Source organism: Mauremys reevesii, linkage group 16 (assembly GCF_016161935.1).
Source record: "Mauremys reevesii isolate NIE-2019 linkage group 16, ASM1616193v1, whole genome shotgun sequence".
Classification (NCBI taxonomy): Eukaryota; Metazoa; Chordata; order Testudines; family Geoemydidae; genus Mauremys; species Mauremys reevesii.
In genome coordinates this window covers 31,557,308-31,576,540 of record NC_052638.1, presented here as the reverse complement: position 1 = coordinate 31,576,540, position 19,233 = coordinate 31,557,308, and the positions used below count along the sequence as shown (strand labels likewise).

The 19,233-nt window shown below is 39.8% G+C and overlaps 1 protein-coding gene across 2 annotated transcripts in view; it reads left to right on the top strand.

Moving 5' to 3' along the window:
* ADAMTS18 (ADAM metallopeptidase with thrombospondin type 1 motif 18) overlaps nucleotides 1-19,233 on the top strand; it is a 101,244-nt gene that overhangs the window by 39,956 nt on the left and 42,055 nt on the right. For both annotated transcript variants that reach the window (XM_039503619.1, XM_039503617.1), the window contains 8 exons: nucleotides 2,831-3,030; nucleotides 3,543-3,626; nucleotides 4,488-4,647; nucleotides 5,641-5,746; nucleotides 10,452-10,589; nucleotides 11,947-12,100; nucleotides 13,148-13,243; nucleotides 14,206-14,354. In XM_039503619.1, coding sequence (XP_039359553.1) covers nucleotides 2,831-3,030; nucleotides 3,543-3,626; nucleotides 4,488-4,647; nucleotides 5,641-5,746; nucleotides 10,452-10,589; nucleotides 11,947-12,100; nucleotides 13,148-13,243; nucleotides 14,206-14,354 — 1,087 coding nt within the window. The remainder of the gene's footprint in view (nucleotides 1-2,830; nucleotides 3,031-3,542; nucleotides 3,627-4,487; nucleotides 4,648-5,640; nucleotides 5,747-10,451; nucleotides 10,590-11,946; nucleotides 12,101-13,147; nucleotides 13,244-14,205; nucleotides 14,355-19,233) is intronic.

Genomic DNA, 19,233 nt, shown 5'->3' with positions numbered 1-19,233 from the left:
GCTCAGCTCCATGGCCTCAAGATAGGCCTATATAAAATGAGCAACACACAATTAGTGGCCACCTGTGAAAAGTTTGATGGAAGTGACTTTCCCAGTATCACACAGGGACTCTGTGGCAGAGCAGGGACAGGGGACTTCAGAGCAGGAACTGCAAGTCCACAGTTCTCCAGGGCAGCATTCAACAGCCTTAAACATGAGACCTTCCTTTCTCCTCCTGCCATCCCCTGCCTCATTCACTACAGATCTTCCAACTTCTGCAACAAATAAAGCAAGGGGTCCTATATACAACAGCCATCCTCGTTATACATCCCCAGAACAGGTCCATCCAGGGCATTGAATGAGGCAGGGGTCCTGTGGAAAAAAATAGGATGTGATGATACAATTAAAGCCTGTAGTATAATACATATGCACAAGGGTGCTGAATTAAGGTAGCACAGGCAAAAGGCATGTCATGGGCAGAAGGGCCATGTCCCTGCTCCAACCAATGGTGGTGGTGGTTCTAGAGTTTCTCAATTACATGGTTATACAATATTTTTTTTATTATAGGCAAAACAATGTATTTTTCCTTTACCACATTCTAGGAAACAGGTGAACCATTTTAGCTGGAACACTCCAAAACATTTCAGTCTCATGTAGACACCTGGCATGGATAATTTCAGCCCCAAAACAGGGTCTTCTAATGGGATGCACCAGGCAACCTTAACTGTAGATGGCCTATACAACAGGGTTAATAAATCCCTGTGCCAAATACACAATGGCACAGACCGGGACCCAGCTTGTAGTATAAATTCATTCCATTTATACTGCAAAAATGGAATGAATCAATCCATTTTTGCAGTATAGGAAAAGAGATTATTAGTACAGTGCTGCTTGCAGAGGTATATGCTTGAAGACTTAAAGCTTAACCCTTCTAACTTTTTTAGTAGCTATGTTGAGCATGCAGTTTGTAAGCATGAGTGGAGCCAGTCAGCCATCTTTCAGATATGTCATCACAGGCTAAATAGTTTGGAGCACAAGAGCTGAACAGATCACGTTCCGTAAATCATATTTGAGAAGAGCTGCTGCTTCTTAATAACTTTTAGTAGTAGTAAAGCAGGTGCAAAGGGGAGATGAGTCTCGGCAGTGTTGCTGATGAGAGCCACTTACAGTACAGGCAAATATAAAAGAGACTTTTTGTGAATCAAGTGCAAACCACTTGTACTGCCTCCTAAACACGGAATTGCTCTACATGGGAAATAAGCTATGCATTTCGCTGTTAGGTGATGCATGTCTTTACATGCTTTCAAAAGAGGAAACTTCTCTACATTGTTAACAGGATAATAATGCTTGATTGATATTATAACTAAAACATCATTCATTCATGTTTTGAAATATAGTTCTGATTAAATGAATTGTCAGAAGTAAATCACTAGGGATACTGCATTGTTACAACTCAGATCTGCTCAATAACAGCATATTGCTGCCTACAGCTTGTTCACTTAGAATATTAAGGACCAGTCCAGCATTTATTATATTATTTACTTTTTGTAATATCTGTAGTGCTTGGTAGCCCCAGTCATTGACTTGGACCCCATTGTGCTACTTGCTGTACAACCACAGACCACAGAGACACTCCCTGCCCCCAAGAATGTACAGTCTGAGTAACAACTAAACAAGTATAACATTCCAACCACCACAAGCCCTGGGAGGCCATAGATCAAAGCTCCATCTGAGCATAACTTATTCAGCTTTGAGATGGCCTGCCTTAGAAGACTCTTAAATGAAACTGATTTTGGGATAGACAACTGATGCAAATAAGCTTCCCTACTTACCATCCTGTTTCCCTTGGATTCCTGGTGTCCCCGTGTGACCAAGAAGGAGGTAGATACCAACTTAATTCTGTTGTTGGAGCAACTGTCAGACACAGTCACAGGCAGGGCTTCTAGACAACGGTTGTTGTTACATTTTTTAATTACCTGGGGCTCCATCGCTCATATCATGTTTCATCCCTTTTGCCATAAAGATTTGCAAGGACAACTCCTGTTATCTAACTAGCATTTTCAAATAGTGACCAGTGGGCTGAATTCTGGTTGCCAGGGGCACATAGGCTTATGCAAGAAAATCCATAAGCAGGAAAAGTATGGAACAAAGTGTCTCTGCCCTAATTCTGGCTTCCTCAAAACCCAGAGAGAGGGTTGACTCTGCAGTCCTTCCCTACACAAGTAGAAGGCATGCCAAACTTTATTTCTCAGGAAGTATAGACCGCATGTTTATGCACATGGCTTCTGATCCAGCAATGGTCATTATTTTTCACTCTCTGAATATTGTGCTCCAAGCAGGAGTAATCTGTGTGGAGAGTCTCCATGGGGGGCTGTTGCCAGTTAAAATACAGGCACACAGGGACTCTGCTTTTGCAGCATATCTAGTTTCTGTACCTATTTGGAAGCATTTATTAAGGGAGGCAGAATCTGGCCCATATGCTGTGTTTGCAGTCAATGCACAATGTGCAAGAAGGTGACAAAATGGTCAAATAGGATATAGCTATTCAGGCAGAAATACTAAGTATTTTCCCCTACAGCACATGAAACTCATTTTACTAGATTATTCCTTTCTCTGAATTGCATATTGTATTCAGTTTTTTTTCTTAAAGAAGAATGAATCAGATCTTAATTAATAATGTATTAGAAGAACTCACCATCTTACAGGCCATATTAATCAATACCTGGCTCTTGCACAATATTGTAAATTCATGTAGGGCTCCATTCCCCAGATACTTTACTATCTAACCAAACTGCTCATAAAAATGACCCATTTTGAACCCTTTCCAAAACTGTGTTTTGTTTCTCTTTAGACACACCTAAGCCACCCACAGAGGATGCATACATCCTATCGGATGAATATGGAAGTTCAGCAAGGTTCAAAAGATCAGCTGTTAAAACCCAGAAAAGTGGAAGTCTGAATGTTGAAACGCTTGTTGTGGCGGATAAAAAAATGTTGGAGAAGCATGGGAAGGACAATGTAACCACATATATCTTAACAGTTATGAACATGGTAAGAGCTGGTGTAACTGAAGTGCCATTGGTTTTGTACTCATCTACAGCTGTGGAAAACCTACAAGACAACCAGGAGCAGGGACTTTAAGAAAAACACCCAACTTGGTGAGACTTGTGATAAAATCACAAAAGTTGGCAATACTAAAAACTCGGCTTGTTAAATCCATTTTTGCAAGTCCACATGTACCAGCCTAGAAATCTCTGCTCCGGGCCAATGGGAGTTGCTGGAAGCAGCGTGGGCCAAGTGACATACTGGCCGCCGCTTCCAGCAGCTCTCATTGGCCCGGAGCAGCAAACCGCAGCCAGTGGGAGCCGCGATCGGCCGGACCTGCGGTAAACACACCGGCCCGGCCCGCCAGGGGCTTTCCCTACAGAAGCGGCGACCCCTGTTTGAGTAACCCTGCTCTTGACTGTCATCGAAAGTTGGGTCATGATAACCCATTAATTATCTTTAGTCTATTTTTATTACAGATGTATTTATTTATTACCCTCTCTTACATATTCATGCAGGTTTCTAGTCTTTTTAAAGATGGAACAATCGGAAGCGACATAAACATCATTGTTGTGAGCCTTCTTCTTTTGGAACAAGAGCCTGTAAGTGGTGTTATTATTCTTTTGTAGCAGAGTGTATCTGACATTGTTCACAGGGAATATATGGACAAGCCCATGCTATGCAAAGGAAATTCCACTGAGGGCTTGTTATGACATTATAAACCACAATGGTCAAGTGTGAGATTTTATGATGTCACCAGAACCCTTGATGTTACATTTTCCATATTTCACTGCTCCTAGTTTTTTTTTAATAATAGAACCAGGAGTTTAATTAATTCCCCCTTTACCCTTCAGTGTTTCTGACCATTACTATGGAATCCCCAAGTATTTTATAAGGGCTGTTGCCTTTAGTAGTTCTTCATCTAGGACATATTTTTATCAAGAAAACCAAATCAAGAGATCAAAGACACTTGTACCTCATGCATATTACCCAGTGAAAACCGAAATGGGCACAAATTCACAAGTGAAATGATTTCCAAAAGGGGAAGCCAAACCCTGAAATCATTCACATTGCAATTAAAGTTTAAAACAGTTTATGAATCACCTCTTGCTATTGAAATACTGTGGGGGATTTTCAAAGACACAGTTAGGTGTCCAGCTCCTATTGAAAGTCTTTGGGAATTGGGCACCTAATCTCCATCTGTGCCTGAAAATATCCCTGGGCCTGTTTCTTCAGCTTCATTTTATAGTTATGATTGATTGATTGACTTGAAATAGTCATGTCAGGCAGGTATGTCAAATACATAGTGACATAGGAAATGGAGGGATGACATTTCTTCACATCTGGTCATATAACTAACTAAAGTAATTCCCCTTCCCCCGATCCCAGTTCTTCTTCCTTCAATCACCTTCCTCAGCTGCCGGTAGAAGCATCTTATTTCTGTGTCTATGAAATATCTGTAGGGTGGATTAATGATCAACCATCACGCGGACCAGTCATTAAATAGCTTTTGTCAGTGGCAATCTGCTCTGGTTGGAAAGAACGGAAAGCGTCACGACCATGCCATCTTGCTTACAGGATTTGATATCTGCTCTTGGAAAAATGAACCCTGTGACACTTTAGGTATGGTAAGAAAATACGCTCTGCAAAACTGATGAATGTCAACTGACAGCATCTTGATTATTAAAAAAAAGACAATCCCAGTATTGTGGCTAATGAGAATGTTTGAAGATGTGGTAAAGGAATAGTCAAGGTGGAAAGTAAGATGTTAGTGAGAGGAAGGATGGTCCAGCCATTAGGGAACTAGCCTAGGACTTGGGAGAATCACGTTCAGATCCCTGCCCTGCCACAGACTTCTTGTGTGACCTTGAGCGTGTCTTTTAGTCTCACTGTGCTCAAGTTCCCCACCTCTAAAATGGGGAGAATTCCCATTTTACATCTAGGAAACTTGGGCACAGAGAGGCTAAATGCACTTCCCTACTTCACAGAAGTGCTAGGAGAATAAACCCATTAAAGACTGTGAAATGCTTTGAGATCTACTGAAAAGCTCTATATAAGAGTGTTTTAAAAACTTTTAAAATTAAAAAAAAAAAAACCAAATTGCCAGTATTTTGGCCACAGAAGACATCTTTTAGGATCTCCACTGCATTCAGGGAATTTTCTCCATCACTGATCTCATTTTGCATTTCAAAAATACATCTGGGCTACATGGACCTTCTTTGTTTTCCCTTGAGAAAGGGAGTGACCTTCGGAAAGGAGCTGTCCCCTTTTAAATGGCTTTCTCAGCTGACTTGACTGACGTTGAGTCACATGTGCTAAAAATGAGCCTGAGTTAAAACCTGTGTAGGCCAGCATCTGCGGAATTAATTCCTTCTGGATTGGGCCCAGTGTGTGCATATATAGATGTGTGTATAGGCACATGTGTGCACATCTCTATACACAACTCCCTTTTTTTGTTAAATGTAGCTCTGCCTACAATTCCTGGTGTACCATGAACGGAACTTTCCCCACACACCAAAATAAGCATGTACTCACGAAAGCATATCCATCACAATGAGATGTATGTATCTTACAGTATTTGAAATAACATCTCTTCTGCCTTTCCCCCTCCCCCAGGCTTTGCCCCTATTAGTGGCATGTGCAGTAAATACCGTAGCTGTACCATCAATGAAGATACAGGGCTTGGCTTGGCTTTTACTATTGCCCATGAATCCGGACACAAGTAAGCTATTTTTCTCGTGAGTCCTTCCCCCTATATATATTATAGAGAAATAAGTTTATATATATTATAGATAAATCTTTTCCTCCTGTATCTATATTATAGATAAACATATCAATGAATGGAAATTGAATGTCTGCTGCGATTATGAAAAAGCTGATACCCCACTGAAAAATTCTATAGATCATTTACAGAGAGGGGTCGTATGGCTAGAACAGGGGACTGTTAGGACTCCTGGATTCTATTCCCATTTTATATGTGTATCCTGTTAGAATACAATAGATGTCATATGTTGTAATCACTGTAAGTCTAAATCATGATCATCCACTCAGCTGCCGTGAGTTGAGGAGACCTTACTGTGGCATATCTTGCCACCGGAACACAAAAAGGGGGATCAATGCCACTTCCATGTCACTGTTCTTACCTCTGTAGGATTCTATGGAATCTCCTCTACTGAGTAAGAATTAGGGCTCCCTGGGATGTGAGGGGAGTATCCTGGAATGGTAAGTGGAGGAACTGATGCCCATGATACTGTTCTTCCGTCTTGTTGTGGCTATTCTAGTTGATAGCTGTGCCAAAGTGAATCTTGCCTGAGTTACCTGAAGTAACTGTGCAGCATGAGTATACTCCCCCAGGGAGGGAGATCTTGTCCCTGTGGAGGATTGACTGCCTGGGTCTTGCCAGAGAAGGAAGGGACACAGCAGACAGCAGTGTGGAGGAACAGCCCCTTTGTGTGTGATTGGATCGTCTCTGACCCATTAGAAGCCATTTCCCTACCATCCTCCTTTGCCTCTTATTCCTCCCCATTTAGGGGATGATTTGGTGGAAGGTAGTCTTTATAGACGTTCCCAGGCCACTTGTCACCTTCTTGCAGGTATTTCCACTGGACTTTGATTTCTATAGTAGTAATTCTTCCCATTTTTCTAAGATCTGTTGATCTTCTGCCACTAGCATTAGGTGCCTGCCATTGATCTTCTATTCTCTTAGATGTTGACATAGAGCATCTATTCAGAACTTTTTCTTTGTCAATGACAGCGCTACTGGATTCTGCTGTTCAGTTGTTACATGAATCCCTCTGATTCTGCATGACTGAACTGGGGCCATTCAGTTTTCATTGTATAAATATACTCTACAGCATACACTATGACCTAATGTCTACATGAGCGGCCCTTTCACAGGTTTCTGTACATCTGAAGGGAAACAAGGAATTAGGGAATAATCCGTCTCTTAATGAAGTCAGTGGGAGTTTTGCCAGTGATTTCAATGGGACCAAATAAGTAAAATATATAGGGCCTGATTCTTCTCACTTACATCAGCACAACTCTATTGCCTTCAGTAGAGTCACTCCTGATATTCACAAATGTGAGAGGAGAATTAGGCCCATGGCATGCTCTTCTAGAATTATTCTTCTCCTATCTTAATTCTCTTTCCTTCTTGTTTGTTATCTTCGTTCTCTTTTAAATAATATATTTGTAGCTGTTAAGTTTTGCTTGTCATCTCTACTGCTTTTCTAATCCTTATATTCTTTGGCTTCTCTTTGATTTACTTCTGTATTTCTGCATCCTGACAGGAAGGATGTCTTTCCAAGCTAAATAAATCTAGCATCCTGGAAAGATTGCCATCTTTACTCTGCAGTAACAGGTAGAAAATTTCCCTGCTGTCATTCATCCAAGCTTGTGTTCCTGAAAGAGCTTTGTATGGGAAAAGCAGAATTTGGCAGCAATGGTGCGTGGAAGCAAACGATCCTTAGAAGTATTGCCTGATGATCTTATTAACAATCAGGTAGCAATACTAGGCAGGAAAGTGCATTTGAAACAAATACAAGATTTCATCATATAAATGCAATGGACTTTAATATTAGGCAATATTAAATTAAATATTAATATTACTTCCTTCTGAAAATCAATGTTACTACTAATGCAATCGCAGTTTAATTAACAGCTCCAAGCACACTCTAAAGATTTGCATTTGTGAAATGGTGATTCACAGGTAGGAAAAACATCTGTAAATGAAAAAGTGTATCTAATTTAGTTTTGCTCATGGGCATGCATTGCGCATAACTTGCAAAGCTGTGCATTATAGGAATGAGTGGCCTGTATCACTCTGTGAAATGGGGCTGAATGAGATTATGTAAGAACAGAATATGATCCTCTACATATGATTGACCAATGCAATGGAATTTCCCTACCCTGTACAGGGAGAATACTCCTGTAGCAGGATTCATTAACTTTAGGGCAGGTTTGTACTGCTAGAGAAGTGCAAAGCACAAATGTAGCTGAGGATCTGGCCCTGTAATCCCCAGTTTATAATGGTTTTAAGCAAGAATCTTCATTTATTTTAACATAGGTTTTATATGCAAATTTCCATTATTCAAGACTACTGAGAGCAAAAAAGCAAATGATACCCCCTGGGAACATCTGTAATTTCCGGTCATTTCAAAGTATTGCTCACATGACAGACCAGTACGCGTTCATAGGAGTCAGCACAGTCCCTTGTGCATTCAGAGTCTTTTCAAGTCACTTATCTGATCCACCCCTCTCCCTCGATCTCGCTCCCATTGAAATTAGGGGAAAGTACTGACCCAGATCTAGGTCTGAACTTCGGTTTTGCTCCTCTCTCCACAGTGAACCTCCAGTCTCTTGGGGAAAGTTCAGATCTCTGTCCAAAACCTGCTGCTTTTCTAATCCCTAATGATCCTGACTATAAATACTGGATTCATTAAAGCACACAGTGTCTATCTGATAAACTGGTGTGATTGTTCTGAAGTTGTTGAGGTTTATTGTGAAAATACTAAACTAAGGATTTCTTACTGTGTTTTACATACTTGGTAGATCACACTGGCTCCTTGAGAAAGGCTATTATTGTTATACATTTTTATGGTCTTCTTTAAATAGGTTATGTTTTTACCTGAGCGTTTAATAGCTCTTTGGGGAGTCTATGGTCTATTGTGTCATTGAGCATTAAATCTGTGGATTCTTTGGCTGCAAAGCAAGTGAACTAAATTTTTATTCCACTATTAATAAAATATTTACTCAACTGGGATTTTTTGTCCATTTGCTGAGTGAACAGTATTTCTCAGCAGGGCCAGATCCTCAGCTGGTGGAAGCAGTATGGTGGGCCTACACTGATTTACAGCAGCTGAGCATCTAGTCCTCCCTCCCTCCCCTGCACACACATGTTACATGCTCAAAACCGCCAATGCACCAACTGAAGTAGGAGACCATGAGATTTCTATTCAAAACACACTGAAATTCTCAGATGTACAGTATATAAAATAAATAGAGAAAGTTCTGAAACTGTTAACTTTTGTGTAGCCATAAATTCCACATTTAACATTTTAATGGATGTTTTATTATTATTTATATGGGGGTAGTACCTACCCTATTCAAATCAGGACACTATTGCCTAGACATCTGGCAAAACATCTAGTAAGAGACACTCCCTTACAGTCTAAACAGACAAGATGTACTATGGGAGGAATGGGAAAGCAGGACAATGAAAGGAGAAGTGAATCACCCAAGGTCCCAGATCGGGTCAGTGGCAGAGGCACTCTAAGCCTGGGCTCTGACTCAGATTTGAGCCTAAGCCTCCCTTCCATCCATGCACAAATCAGTCTGACTCAGGTTAGCAAGCACTCAGGGCCTGGGTGCTAGGACCCTGCTGGGGGCATGAGTCAGAGCCCAAGTTCTGCTGTGACTCCGGTCCAAGTCCTGTCATTTTGCAGTATGGATGCATTAGCACTGCCATGAGACCTGAATCCAGCAATTGTAAGCCCAAGTTTACAATGTAGTATGCACATGCAAGCAAATTCCCAGACTCGAGTTTACAACGTAGTGTAGACGTACCTAAATAGAACAGGCCTCCTGACCCCCAGTCCAGTGCTCTATCCACTACACACACTGCCTCTGTTGCATGCTGGTTCGTATTTGACTGTAGTTGAATATGTTTGGTTACCCCCTCAAATTAGAGTGGCAGGATGAAGGTTCTCTATAAATAGACTGTGAAGATTCACAGTCTTGTAAGCTGAAAAGAGACATATGGGGTGAAAGTCTGGCCCCAGTTAGTGGGAATTTTGCTATTGAATTCAGTGGGGCCAGTACTGCACCCATGGATTTGTGTTGCAGATTTAACATGTCCACTTGTGAATGAGAGTTCGATTCGCCACTACCATAACTCAGTCCACATCAGTTGTGTTGCATTTGTTTAGCAATTGCAGTAGGTTCTTCGGTCTGAGGAAAAAAATAATCTCCTCTGAGCAGAGGAATGAGCCCACCACCTTATTTCGCATGGGCCACCAAACAGCTGGTAGATGATAATTGTTTCATTAGCAAACTGATGTGCAGGAAAGAGAACTTTATTAAGCAGGCTGAGACACTGATGTTACATGATGATGTTCTGGTGTTTGTGTACTGGCCGCCTGCGGGGTTGATTTATGTTCCTGAACCCCTGTTGCCTCGCCAAACTAGATTTCCCCTGAAATTCAACCTTCTTTGTCCAGTTCCATGTAGTGTACTCCAAGAATAAATTTCAATTTCTATTAACCTGGGCTTGACTAGTGACCATTGTTGTGTTCATTTATTTCTGACTGGTGGACTTTGTTGACAGAATTACTGCTATAAAATAACAGCGTTTTTTTCCCCCTAAAAGCTGTCTCTTGTTTCTGGCATTTTGTTTCGGGTGCCCCACTCATTTGTGGTTCTCTCTCTAGCTTTGGCATGATTCACGATGGAGAAGGAAATCCCTGTAGAAAAGCCGAAGGTAACATTATGTCTCCCACGCTTACAGGAAACAATGGGGTGTTTTCCTGGTCTGTATGCAGCAGGCAGTATCTCAATAAATTCCTCAGGTAGGTCAGATATAAGTCAGGATCTTCCAGAGGAGGGTGGCAACTCTTAGAATTGGCTTTCTTGTGCAAATACTCATGATTAGACATTAAAATTTTACTTTGGTGTGGGTTTCATCTCTGTGGAAAAGGCCAATACAAAACCAATGTACCAGATGAGCCCACAAACTTTGGTTTGTGTGGGACATAAGTGGTACTAAGGGCCTTTGTGCTGGCTGTCTTCATAGGAATGAATTTCATCCTCTGTGAATATGCTGCAATATTCACTGGCATTTCGTTCTTTCCCCAAACGTTCTTGTCAAACAGGTTTATTAGAATATTAGTGAAAAGTGAATATAAAAGGGGCGCTGACAGGGGAAATGAATGAATATTTGTGGATTTTTTCCTGACCTAGTCATAGCTGATTGTCATGCCTTCAATGAGCATATTTTACAGAGCTGCTGAAAAAAATGGTATCCCATTATTTCCCTAGCACACTGGTACAAACCATGTATGCTGATAAAAGAGCAGCCTTTAGTTTTAGCATTTACGATCACCAGAATCGCAATATCTGCGACATAAGTTCTTGCTTTTGTTACATGAACCCCACAATGGCATAATATGCACACATTGCCATTGAATATAGGAGTGGACACTTAGATACCAAACTGGTTTACCTGACTAGGGGAAAGGAAAGATGACAGAATTTGGAGTGATTTTCTCTGCCACAGTAATATTGCTATAGGAAAATTATTAATCCACTTTGGGGCATTCAAGCATTTAGTATGGCCCAACAGACGCATAGCTGGAAAGCAAATTGTAGGTAGATTGACCTTCCATACTCATGGAACTACAAGCACTAAGGAGGAAGAATGATGGATAATAATATGCAATTTTGGCTTTAACGTGCACAATCAGCCAAAAACACACAATGCTGATTGGTCTCTCAACTAAAACTCTGTGGACTTTTTGTATGGCCTTTCACATGAAGAAAATGCAGAAATGAGACACTGCACATGTGGGTTCTGCATCAGATCCTGTGGTCCGCTTCTGGAAAGCATAGTCTAGGGAGATCTCCTTGCTCTTGGTTACACTCGCATAAGGAAGGGAGAATAGGAAATTGACACCATTTACATCTAATATTACCATAATCCTAGAGCCTGGGAATTCCTGCTTCTTAAAACTTTGCAGGTCAGGCTACCAACAAGAAGTCAACATCTCTTGGCTTCTGCAGCAAGTATTCTCATTCAGTGCATGCCTACAATGCTTGTGAAAGGTACTGTATGCAATAGCATGTGTTTTTGCTGTTCTGTAGCAAATAAAAGTCTTTTTGATTAAAAAGCTCAACATCAGGATTAATAAATATATGTTCTCATTATAGTACAGCTCAAGCTGCTTGCCTGATTGATGAACCTAAACAAACAGGACAATATAAATACCCTGATAAACTGCCAGGGCAGATCTATGATGCTGATACCCAGTGCAAATGGCAATTTGGAATGAAAGCAAAACTATGCAACCTCAGTTTTGTGAAGGTACCTGTTAATATCTTTTTGACAAAGTTAGAACTGACATTAGAAAACTGTAATGTTCTATAAATGAGTGCAAGGAGTGCAATGAGCAACAAGGTCTGGATTATTTCTAAATTGCTTGTCATATGCTCTGAAGGCTCTAGCCTGTTAGGGAGTTTCATGACCCCAGAGGGAGCTTCAGAAGGGACTGTGCCTCTGAGATGCAAAATCTTTCCAGGATCTGCAAAAAGCCCAGGCTGAATGCACAAGCTTCTCCATTCATTAGGATGCTATAGCATGCTCTTTTCTCCAGTGACCAGGGTGGTATGGCTACAACTCAGGGGAAACTAAGTGCTCCAATTGTGTCAGAGGGTATAAGGAAAGGAAGATTTTATATGCTCCTTCAGTCCTTATGCATTTGCAAAAAGGCCTGGCACAATATAGCTCGTCTTGAGAAGATTATTTCAGAATAATAAAAAAGCAGCTTTCCATCCTTAGCTTTTTGATGTAGGATGTAGTCATATTAACCCATTATTTATATAGGTGGCTGTTCCGGCCCCTTCGATTTCTTTAAGAAAGGTGTTCTGTTAAAATCACAATATGGTCATTCTGACGGTGTTGTTATTATTCATTATTATTATTATTATTATGGCTATGCTGCAACATTTGGGATTATTTTATGTTAATCAGCATTTTGCCAGGTGACAACAATTTTTTTATACACAGTGTGTTTCAAGAAAATTGTTTCCCTCCACATTTTTAGAGGGCCTGTAGAGTTGTTCATGTTCTGCCCTTGGAGTTTTAATAGCTATTTGATTCTTTTACAGTCTCGCCTTGAAAAGACAAGAAAATAATCAGAAAACCAAACTTGAAAATGTTCTAGAAATATGAAGTCAGTAGACCAGCATGTATCACTATGCTATAAAATGTAGAACTAGTTCTTCTTTGTTCAGAAATGGGTCTAATTCATAGGGCTTTTGTGCTAGCAAAGGAATGCTTTGATGAAGTGTCACTCATGGAAAACTTCTAGACATCAGCATACAATGGGGGAATTCTCTGTTTTTTTTCTAGGATATATGCAAATCACTCTGGTGTCATAAAGTAGGTCATAGATGTGAGACAAAGTTCATGCCAGCAGCGGAAGGGACAGCTTGTGGCATAAGTATGGTAAGTTACTTAATTAGTGGAGCTACAGTGTTCTAACTTGCATTAGAATACAGTGGACCAAGGGCCTGATCCAACTCTCATTTAAGTCATTGAAAAAAAATAGAATGCTTTTAACAGGAGTTAGAGCGAGGCTGCAAATTCAGGTCTGGCAGAAGCAGCATATATTTTACTGTATCTGCTTATGCCAGGAATGAATTTGGCCTATAGTCTATAGATGTATTATCTTTATTGATCAGCCTATTGGAAGGAGTCTTGAGGATATGTTCATTTGCTTTACCATGACACTGTAATTGCAAGTATGAGAGATAATAATAATCGTTGCTATTGGTGCGTGTGATTCAATAATTACTGATATTTTATTTTACTGTAACATGTAATTTGTATTAGATATTGTAATTTTCAAGAGCCTGATTTGTTTCCTTGCTATATTTGAATATTTTTCTTCATTTCCCTCTTTCTCTTATTGCAATAATAGTAAATTAATAGCTAGAGGGGGAAAATGGCCTCTAATTTTTATATGCCCAACTCTGAATGTCCGGGGCTGATTTAGAGGTGCTCAACACCAACAGCAGCTGTTAACATCAGCTGGAATTTTTGGTACTTGTCACTTCTGAAAATCAGACATAGAGTATCTGAAGTTGGCCATCCAAAATTGAAGCACCCAATATTAGAGACCACTTTTTAAAATGTGGTCCTCAGTCATTTCAACGCTAGACGCAAAGCTAGACAAGTGCTAGAGCTTTCTTTGTACATGTCATCTTATTTATCTTGTTACTACCCAGGGCCCCAATTCCGCTAACACTTCTGTGAGCCATCCCATTGAATTCAATGGGACTGCTAATTTCTATAGAGTTAAATGAATGCTTAAGTGATGGCAGGATTGGCACCTGGGTCTTTTCTTCTCAGCAGCCTACTAGGTAGCACCAGCTGTGATGGGACATTTGTTGACATTCTTTTGACAGTGGTGTCGAAGAGGCCAATGTGTCAGATATGGAGATCATGGACCCAAGCCTGTTAATGGCCAGTGGGCTGCGTGGTCCGAGTGGTCCAAGTGTTCTCGGACCTGTGGAGGTGGAGTCACCTATCAAGAGAGACACTGCAATAACCCAAAGTAAGACACTGATGTGGAAAGGTATTGTTTTTATAATCATTATTTCTGAGGTAACAAAAAAGGGGAAAGAGCAGAGTTGCAAATTCACATGGGGGTAACTGCTTCTGAGCCTCTCAGAAAGCTCCACAGTACACTGTGAGCAGTCAGTTACAAATCATTGGGATGGAGAGCTCTGAAAGAGGGAGGATATTCCGATATCAGGAACAAAGGGCCTGTCTAAAGCCCACTGACATAAGTAAATAGACACCCATTGACATCAGTGGGTTTTTGATCAGGCCTGACTTAGTTTTAAATAGAACTGGTTGAAACATAGCAAAATGTTTAGAATAAAAAAGGGACAAAACTTTGGCAAAAAAAATCCAATTTTTTGACCAGCTGTATTTTTAAAGTAGCTCTGATGTCTATTTTAATCTATACATTTTACTGTAATATGTGTATATATATATATATTGCGTACATGCTCCCACACTGCCTTCCCAGCTTTCACTAATGTGTACCTTAATTGGCATTTCTGTCCAAAAGGCAAAGATTACATTGGCCTATAGATTGAAAAAACCCTCTCATTGCTTAGAATTACCATTTCAGATGAGTGATGAAGTGCTATCGATCCAGCATCTTTTCCAAGTATTCAATTCAGTTTAGCTTGCAGGAAAAAAAAGGTTCACTGGTTTATTCTGGACACATCTCTAGACAGGCATAGACACACATGCTCTCCATCATAGCCAATAAAATGATTATTTATAGCCAATAAAAAGACAAAATATGACAGATTTTATATGAAATGGTAAAGTAGCATACACACCTACTATATAATGTTATAGTAGCAATATTCACACTTCACATTTTATATTATGGGAACATTTGGGTTAGTTATAATAGTCTCTGTTGCCCTTCAATTAATGGAACTAATCCTTAAAAATCTATGGCAGGGCACTTGCTTAACATTTTCTGTTGTGTCTCAGTGTTATTGGATAGACACAGGATTCATGGTATATATGAATTCACAGCTGTCTCTAGACGTGCACAAATGGGTTCTCAATGGAGAATCACAGATACATTTGAATTTTTTTTTAGATTGGTCCATTTGTGTCAAAATTTAAATGCAGGTAGATAGATTTTAGTTTTTATGCTGATGTTTCCATGGGATCTATTTATATACTGTGCTATCTATCTACTTAGTTCTCTTTTCTCAAGTTCTTATATGGCTATCTCGGCACAGCACGGAATACAGAAGGGGGACCTCTACTAATTGAAATGTTTCAACTAGCTTGAGTACTTTGACTTACATTTCAGCCAGTGTTATAAGTAAACCATTCCAATAGGAACAGTGTGTGACTGCAATATATTGTATTTAAACCATCAGTAAGAAATGTGTGTTATGGATTCTGGTATGAACACATGTTATGTTCAATGCCAGTACTTGATCTTGTCTCTGCCTACTCTAATTACATTATGCTAGTGATAATTCACTTACAGCCAAGAGGAGTAACTATAAATCTCTATCAGAATTAGACTTCTGAAACCCCAACTCTATAAAAAACACTGTCTACAGAACATCCTGTTCCAGGATGAACAAATACACATATAGATGTATTTCACATCCCTGACCAATAGTGCTTTTAAAATAAAGGTGAATGCATTGGAAAGTAGTCATTAGCTAGTTACAATGTGGAAACACAGTAAAAAAATTATGACACATTCACTGTATTCTGTGCATGTGCACATGCACAAAATCCGAATGATTCAGACTTAAATCTTCAAAATTCCTGAAATTCATTTGTTTCCCAAATCCAAACTGCATGTGGAAAATTAAATTTGTTCCTCCCACTTTGATTTTTCAAAGGTTTTGGATGACACCAAGGCATTCGGCTAATTTAGCCGTAACTGTTGGTGAAATTCAGTCTTCAGCATCATGAGTATGCCCCACTGAAAATTCATTTCAGCCCTCAAAATAAGGCTTCTAAATCCATGGCCTGATTTTCAAAAGCATTGAGTCTCCAGTGACTTCAGTAGGAACTACTGCATGTTCAGTGAGTTTAAAGATCAGATCACTTATTTGGAGCTTAAATATGAAGTAAATTTAGATTCCTGGTTTTTCAAAATCTTGTCCTGTTTGTGTGCGCACGTCTGTGTGTGAGTATGAGTCTCTCCCTGTAAATAATACCCAACCAATTCAATTTCCTTTTTGTGGACACTTGTAACACAGTCACTGTGGTCCTGCCCTAGAGTCTTTTGAAACATAGTCTGAATGACTGTCTGAGTTAAGCATGAATTTACACTACCAAACACCTACTGAGGTCAGCTATAGTACACTGAGAGCTATGCAGATTTGCTAAACTCATTACACTTTTATAAATTGCCACAGCATAATTTCAGGGATCTGGTTTTCATACATCACAACGTTTTACAATTAAGATAGTTTCCCAAGAAATAAATTACATCATTTAATAGTTCAGCTGGTCTCTTTAGTCTAAATAGTGCCCAAGAGATTTAAGTTAATACCTGAATCATATTGGTGGGATTGCATCCTACCTGCTTCATAATTGTGCGCTGGTCGCTAAAATATTAGAATACAGTTTTAGGCAGGTGCATAATAAAAAGACTAAAATAATAATTATTTATTAACTAAAACAACTTTTTATTCTTTTTTATTCAATTATTTTAAGAATGATCACAAGCACTGAAAAGTTAAAGTAATAATGCAGTTTGAAATAGTAACTAATCAAATTTTATAAGGACCGTGAAAGAATTCTGTAGACCATTGACTTCATATAGGAAAAAAGGCACTTTAGCATTGTAATACTATTAATAGCATTTGGGCCTATGCTGAAGTGTGCACATCTAGATGTAAACTATTCCAAAATTTGAAGGAGTTTGGAGCCAGCACTTCATGGTCTAGTTACCATTATTAACTGTTCAGCATTGAATACCATCTCTGGAAAGAGCTGTGTACAGATCATTGCAGTGTATTGTTTGTATTCCATCTGTCAGCTTCAAGCGAATAGTCATCCCAGATCTTTTAATTGTTGTGACATCTGCTCCAACAAGGTATTGACTACATGTCTATTTGGTTGGTTTTTTTGCAGAAGATGTGACTTCATAGTCAATCATTTAGCTACTACTATAATGATGGAATGTGCATATGGTAACACATATATACCAGTAGAGCTGCTTAAAATTGTTTTGGAGTAGAGGCATTGGCTTTGCTATGGGTATCGCAGATGGGCAAATTCATTTAAGCCACACTAATAGTATTTTTGTGCTTGGACTCTTTGAGATGGTTTATAAATTAGTCTTTGGAGTCTATTCTCTGCAGCCCCTACTTCAAAACTCCTTGGGTGTTTTGGTATCCCATTTGTTCTTCCATTGTCTGAATCCAGAAAACACCTAGACATGTGAGAAACTTTACTCCTATGTGTGAAGTTATGAATGTGTGTGTGGATCAGGGCCTTCAATTGGAGGCTCTTCGGAACAGAGACTGTGCACTCCTATTTGTATTGTGAGGTGTGCACCACACTATTTGGTTCTGCTAAATAAACAAAAACAACACCAATAATATCATTTGATCAGTACATTGAAATGTACATGGATATCTCTGTGCTTAGCCTCTCCCTGTCCATAGGACAACAGAGCCAGCCTTCTTTTTTATAAAGATTATCCCTTTCACATAGTAACAGCTCAGGGTTAGATTGTAGTGAGCCCTTACTTAGCACCCAAGTTCTCTTGGACAGCCCATGTAAGGGCTTCCCAGAGGTGAGGTTAGTTTATCCCCTCTGGGAATGACTCATTGATAAGTGGCAGAGACAGGTGAGGAGTAAGCAGAAACCTACCCATACCCTGCCTCCCACTTACTCGCTGACCAGCAGTTTGGCAGAGAGTGGAGTATACCACCCCATTTAAAGGTCTGTAGCACAAATGGAAAACTCGACTGCTTCTCTCAGTGCTCCTCTAGGTTGGTGGAGCTTTTTACCATCCTCAAATGCAGAGCTGAGGCTAAAAGCCACAATCTAACCCTAAATTATTCTGTTATTTCGCTTGTTTGGTGACTTTAACTTGAGCAGGGACGTGCTTCCTTTCCCTCACTTACATATAGAGAGTCTTGTTCCCTAGGCCAGAGGAACTAAAGTAAATCATACATACTGTAAAGGAAAGACATCTGAACAGAAATGAGTATGGGCCCAACAACTTTTCCTACTTTATTCAGCCAAAACTGCCATCTATTACACTCAGTCAACATATATACTCTCTGAGCTGAAGAATAGTTTTGGCTGAACTGAACAGCTGCCAATCAAGATGGGAAGCATGCCTTAGTTCACTATAGGCCCAGTGTTAAGATGGCTAGTAATGATTCTAGTCCATCCCTGGGTGAGGTCAGTGCAAGATTGTTCCCTAGAGCACATTTCCCTAGTGCTCTGCCCAGTTTTAAATGGGCTAACAGATGGATTTCCACCATTTCCTTTGAGAGACTGTTCTGTAGTCCGGTATTCACTAAAGACTTCTGAAAAAGCCAGCTATTGTATTGCCTTCAAAGCAGTAATGCTGATTCAAGACATGAAAACAGACTCCAGCTTGTTTTACAAATGTATGAGGATTAGAATGTGGGAATAAGCAAATAGTATAAAATATAATTGCAAAATGCACCTGGAATCTCTTATCCATATTTTACCTAGTTGTCCCCTCAGCATCACTCCACAATTGATTCAACAGGAAAGTTTGTTAACATAAGTTACAAGATATACTGGACGTTTATAATACAGTGTGTAGGGATTTAAACAAACTACTCCCATTATCTTAGTTAGGAACTGTGCAAATACTGCACCAGGTACATTATTCTGAAAGTGTTTCCCTTGATGTTTGTGTAACATAGCCAAGCCAGTCA